General features: G+C 38.9%; 1 protein-coding gene and 1 non-coding gene across 2 annotated transcripts; one reads left to right on the top strand and one right to left on the bottom strand.

The window, feature by feature from the left end:
• Nucleotides 1–1,557: 1,557 nt before the first annotated feature.
• On the bottom strand, nucleotides 1,558–5,793 carry LOC135649371 (cytochrome P450 709B2-like). The gene is made up of 5 exons (XM_065167651.1): nucleotides 5,478–5,793; nucleotides 5,186–5,409; nucleotides 2,645–2,895; nucleotides 2,204–2,573; nucleotides 1,558–2,127 (listed from the first exon to the last, which is right to left on the bottom strand). The coding sequence occupies exons 1-5, from the start codon at nucleotides 5,749–5,751 to the stop codon at nucleotides 1,693–1,695; spliced, it is 1,554 nt and encodes a 517-aa protein (XP_065023723.1). The 5' UTR covers nucleotides 5,752–5,793; the 3' UTR covers nucleotides 1,558–1,692.
• On the top strand, nucleotides 3,143–3,304 carry LOC135650292 (U1 spliceosomal RNA). Its single transcript, XR_010501493.1, has one exon. It is a non-coding gene; the product is annotated as a U1 spliceosomal RNA (small nuclear RNA).
• Nucleotides 5,794–6,000: the final 207 nt, after the last annotated feature.

The raw sequence follows: 6,000 nt of genomic DNA, 5'->3' as shown, positions 1-6,000 counted from the left end.
TTTAGGAAATCTAGATTTTTGTTTCTATTCTTCTACTGTACATGTGATGCTCTGCTTAATTTTCCTAACATAAGGTTCTACTAGACTAGAGTGATAAGGGAGTATATGCCTTGAGGAGAACTACTGATTGAGGTGATAAGAGGTGTGTTTTAGGGGGTTTGAGATATATTCATATAAATCCAGTGATGTATGATTATTGGAGTGACTCGCATTGTTGAAGGCTCATAGTTTTGAAAAGAAAAAGTAAACTCAACAAAAATAATATAACGTGATATAAATATTTTTTGAGTTTGAGGATCATAGCATCGGAAAATATTGTATTTAAGAGAATATTCTCTAAAGATACATGAATCTTGGTGTTAACTTATGTAAAGCATAGGGACGTACTAGGGATAACATAAACAACCAAATACTTTAAGTTTTTAAAAATTTGAGGCTTTGTAAAATAGTTTTTCAAATGTTGACTAGTGTTATAAGACTAAGGTGAGCATATGGTTAATGAGATAGACTACAATTTAAAAGATTAATAACCAAAAGATTGGTGGCATGGAGGTTTGGTGTAAAAGGGTTAGACCAATTTCGACTATATGTCAATATTTTCGTTCGGTAGAGTCTTCACCTCCTCCATCATAGTAAATTATTTTAATCATATATATTTAGTAAAATAATATATAAAAATAATATAAAATATAAAATTATCAAAAGAAGTGGTGGGAGTAGGCCCCAGACATCAATATATATAATTTCAAATTATTTAAAGGATGTTATGAAAGACATTATAAAAGGGAGTCTATGACTTTTATTATTAAGGCAAGCATCACAATAAGTTGTAATTCTACTTGATTTGAAAATTGAAAAAGAATAACGAGAAAGTAGCTGTTGTTGAATAGAAGATGGTGGATGACCATGATGATGATTCTACACATCGATTAGAGCCAACTAAGAGCCAACTAAAGTAAAAACAATTAGTTGGATAATTTGTGAAGTTGATGGCGACTTGTAGATGTTGTCTTTATTTGGACTTCAGACTAATGATTCTCCATACTCAAATCCTTTATAAAAAATGAGTCAAGAAAGAACTCAATAAAACTATTTTGTTTTATGATCAATTTTGAGGGTCAAATTTGAATAATTGATTTGATTATGTGATTTCCTATATTATGTATAATCTTTTGTCGTAATCTTCTATCATGGCAAAGAAGGGCAGGTGACGAAGGAGGAGAAGGGGGCAACGGTCGAGGTGACGACAGTGGAGGGCGACGACGATCATTCGTAGTTGGTTGAGGGTCGAGGATATTTTGGTCAAATTAACAGAAAATACAACATTCTTCAGTAAAATCTATTTAAGGGGGTATAATTCAGTAAAAGTTCAATATTAAGGTTTTTTAGGTAAAATATTCAACAAAATATATTATAATTTCTCAAATAAATCAAATATTTATAAAATAAAAAATAATAAAGTATTAATAAGAGACAAACATCACGAAAGGAAAATAAGAACGATATAAAAAGGTCCACGGAATGGCAAATCTTATAAAATAAATAATTATTCCTCCCGTTTTCATGCAAATCTTATAAAATAATTATTCATTTTCAATTTCTATGAACATGAAAGTGTACCTAAATTTCCTTTTAAGAACTAATTTTGCAGCTGAAGACAAATCACTGAAACATTGGGTTTCCAGTACCAACTTAGAGATGAATGGGCCTCAGAACAATAGGGACACCGAACTGTGGCTGCAGCATGGTGGCGGAGTCAATGGGAGCATGCTTGTACTTGTGTGACAAAGAGAATGAGAACCTCTGCAGGATCATGGCGATCACAGTCTTGGCTTCCAACATGGCAAAGTTCTGCCCTATGCATGCTCTCGGCCCTATCGAGAAGGAGAGGAACGCACTGGGGTGTGCAGAGGCCTTCAAGATCCCATTCTCGAACCTCAGTGGATTGAACTCATTAGCATCATCTCCCCAGACCTCCTTGTTCCTGTGAGTCACTGCTATTGGCATCATCAACAGGGTGTTCTTTTTTATGTTTATGTTCCCCAGAGTTACATCTTTTGCAGCCTTTCTCCTCAGCAACGCCACAGGGCTGTATATCCTCAAAGCTTCGAGGAGAACCATGGTGACCTGCAAATTAAACAGCATCACAGTGAGTGTCCCATACGTGGGGGAAGAAGAATTGATTGGTGTCTCCTGGAATTACCAGCTTTAGATTGGCGAGCGTATCAGCGTTGGGAATCTCCATCCCACACTCTCTCAGGACCTCTTCCCGGAGCTTCTCTTGCCACTGGAGATTGGTGCTGAGCAAGAACATGGCCCAGATGAGCAGATGCGAGGTGGTCTCGTGCCCCGCGATGAAGAACGTCTTGCACTCGTCGATGATCTCGTCCATGCTCATCTTCTGCTCATCTTGCTTCCGCGTTGCTGCTTCCAGCATCAGTCCGAGCAGGTCATTTCCGCAACCCAAGTCGTCGTCGTTGCTACCCAACCGGTCTCTTATGATTCCCATGAACTTGTTCCTTATTCTTCTCTCCAGATTCCAAATGCGGAGATTCTTCCGAGTCGGAACGTACCTGTTCGATCAAATTTCTTACGATCAGTGCGAAGCCTATTGCGAGTGGTGCAAGCGCAGTGATTGCACGACCTGAACCCGGGGATGTTTACGTTGAGGAAACTCTCGATGACGAGGATCTGCAGCTCCTTCTGTGCCACAAACACTTCCTTCCCTTCGGAGTAACTGCTGCCAAAAGCGGTATGAGAGATCACATTCGCTGTCAGCTCCTGGAATTCTCTAGCCACCTCGACTTCCTTTGCGTGATCTCCTACTGCATCAGCATCATCTTGCCACGCTTCCAGCATCGATCTGGCGCATTCGGCCATCGTTCTCGTGAACAACTGCCAAAGGTCACTTCATGCAGAGCTCAGAGTCGAAATCTAAAAACAAGCTAACGACTAACACAACGTTGCCCAGATAGATTTGCAGAACCATTAATCTCAAATCCGTCATCGAAACATGAAAGGCTATGAGGTGGTGTGTATGAATGAGGCTGATGCATTTCGCAGCTTAGTCCCACATCGCCTATTTACACTACAAAGGAGGAAGAGAGGGTGTTTAAGAGGGGCACTCGACAACCACTACTCCATACTTACCTGGACGGGGTCTATGGGCGATCAAGAAGGCTCATGGCCTAGGTCAGTGGCCTCCATTGCACTTCGGAGGCGCACTGGCTTACCATCTCCCCAAGCGGGAGAGTGGATGTCATAATTTGTGGTAGTGGGGGGTACGCGCCTGCGCGGCCCCCTTCTAATTCTGTAAGCGTAAACGTGAAGAGATAGTGTCACTACACAATGCTGTGGTTGGCTACCGCCTGGCATGGTTCTCTTCTGGTCTTTATGAGTAGGTTCGCAGTCAAATTTCAATTTTGACTTCATTGATCATGTTATCATAAACTATTTCGTGATATGTCATGTCATGTGATATGATAAAATTTTTCTATCAAAATAGAATTAATATAAACATAGACTACATAGACAATCAAAATTTCTTTGTCGATTAATTTTGGAGAATAATAACTATAATTATTAACCTTTGCAGATTTATTCCCTGCACGTAAAATTTCTACATTTATACGCTTTTTTTTGTTAAAATCAATATCTTACTGAATTGACATGTTGGTTTAGAAAAAAACAATATTTTCTTATTTGTATGTTTTAGTGTCTCGATTAGAACAATAAATTTTATCCTCATTTGTATGTAAATATTATAAATAGAGTAATCAATACTGTGTTAAAATTCAACGTTGTTAATGTTTTCTGGATAACTCTTTCTATAGTTTTTATTGTTTCTATGCAAATTTAACCCAATATTCACCCTCATTTTCAGATTTTTATTAAATTAAAAAATAGTGATTAATGAAAAAAATATTTATGTTTTCTGGATAATTCATTTTGTAGTATTTCTTGCTACATCATTTTTTTATTTTATGTTCTAGTTCATAATTGAAAGCAAATTGAGATGAAATTAGTGAAATATATAGAACATAAACCTTATGAGATTCAACAACTTGTTGATTATCTTCTTTAGATTGCTTATTTATGAACTTACATAAGCATTTAAATCTTAGTTTTATTGGAGATTAGACACCATCAGAAACCAAAAAGTTAAGCTTATTAATGGAAAAGGTCACTATCTAAATGTGAACTCACCTCTTCTTTATTTTTTTTTGTCATGTGAGATTACTTTTAGTCATATCTCAGTCTTCACCTCACATGAATTTTTTTTTCACATAGGTGGATTATGTATGACTGTTGACCTGAATTTAGTCTTACTTTACGTCAAAATTTTGACTGTCCAACTTAATTTTAATCAAAAGTTGCAATCGACCAACTGCCATAGATGAACAAAAAAATAATCCTCACTGTGTTTCAAAGAATTGAGTGGCAAGCTCAACTATTAATTATATCCTGCATTAATTGTTTAATGAGGGTGGGTTGAATCATTGTTGATTGCAATTTCATATGTCAAATTATATAGGTAATTACATCTACTTTTACAGTACAAGTGGCAGAAATAGACAAGTCTAATGGCATGCTTTGACAATCACAAAGGAACCTATTCTACAAGAATTCAATAGTTGCAAATGCAATGCAAAGCCATTATATTTATATAGATTAAGCAAGAAAAACAATGAAACATGCTAATAATTAAGCTTATCCCGTATTTTCTATTGCAACTGGTAAACAACTTTGCTAGATCCATGAATACAATAATTCTCCTCACAACAAGAAGAAAGTGGTAACCAAATCTTTTTATATTCGGCCGTCCTAAGTGCATGTATTCTTTTCTAGCAATGTGAGTATTTAAACACCACCTTTAATTTATTCTTCATCGTCAATACAATCGATGTACAACATATTTTTTCTAATAGATAAATCACATCTTCCTAAAATTTGAGAACCTATGCCTTCTATCTTTACCATCTAAAAGTTTTAAGCACCTCTCTCCGGTTGTGCATGATTGATCATATATATATATATGCAAGCATCGCATGATACACTAAGTATATTGCAGCTTTTGTGTTGTGGCATTGTAAACATCAGCACTCACAGTTGTCTTTTACGTGGTTTCTTTCAGATGACTTTGTGCAGGTTGCGTGGGGAATGCAGCAAAGAAGGGAGGACTGACCTTGAGCTTATCCATGGCGAAGGCGGGGTTGACCACCCTTCGATGCCTCGCCCACTCCGACCCATCTATGTTGGTCAACCCCTTCCCCACGAGGGCCATCGCCGCAGGAGACGGATCCGTCCTGGCGTAGGACCCGTACTTGCTCGCCAGGACCTGTTTGATCATCTCCTGCTCGCTGATGCAGAGTAGCGGCTGCGGTCCGATCCAAAACAGAAACGTCTCTCCTGTCCACAAATCGCCTCTTAATGCTCTCATGCAAGAAGAAGAAGATGAAGAAGAAGAAGAGTCTAACCATATTCTGCGATCCATTTGGCGAAATGGGGCAGCACCCGGGTGGTGATATCATGCGAGTGGGTATCCAAGATGAGCTCCGCTGCAGCCCTTCTGATGCTTCTGATCTCCTCAAGTGACCCTGACCAGAACCTGTACGCAGGTCCTCTCACCCCTTGTTTCCTGTACGCTCGAGTTATCACATACGGCCTCCATGTCAGGTGCATGAACGCCTTCCAAAAGCATGAGATCAGCACCACCGAGACTGTCCCCAGAAAGTTGGCAAGATAGCCCATCTATCTCCGACGAGGGACGACGAGGTATTGCAACAGAGCGTTGTGTGTACTGATGATTGTGGAGGGAAGCAGCCGTCTTATAGCAGCCTCCTTCCTCTTGAGGTGGTGTCACGGCTGATGCAAGCGCTAAGACTTCAATTATTGTACGTGCATCACCGTCCTACGTTATATTATTTCCACTGCACTGCATCGAATGGTACAGTAGGGGGACGTTGCAATTCCCACGCTGCATGAACTCGTCACACGCGA

Source organism: Musa acuminata, chromosome BXJ3-9 (assembly GCF_036884655.1).
Source record: "Musa acuminata AAA Group cultivar baxijiao chromosome BXJ3-9, Cavendish_Baxijiao_AAA, whole genome shotgun sequence".
In the NCBI taxonomy this organism is placed as follows: Eukaryota; Viridiplantae; Streptophyta; class Magnoliopsida; order Zingiberales; family Musaceae; genus Musa; species Musa acuminata.
This window is presented reverse-complemented; position numbering and strand designations above follow the sequence as displayed.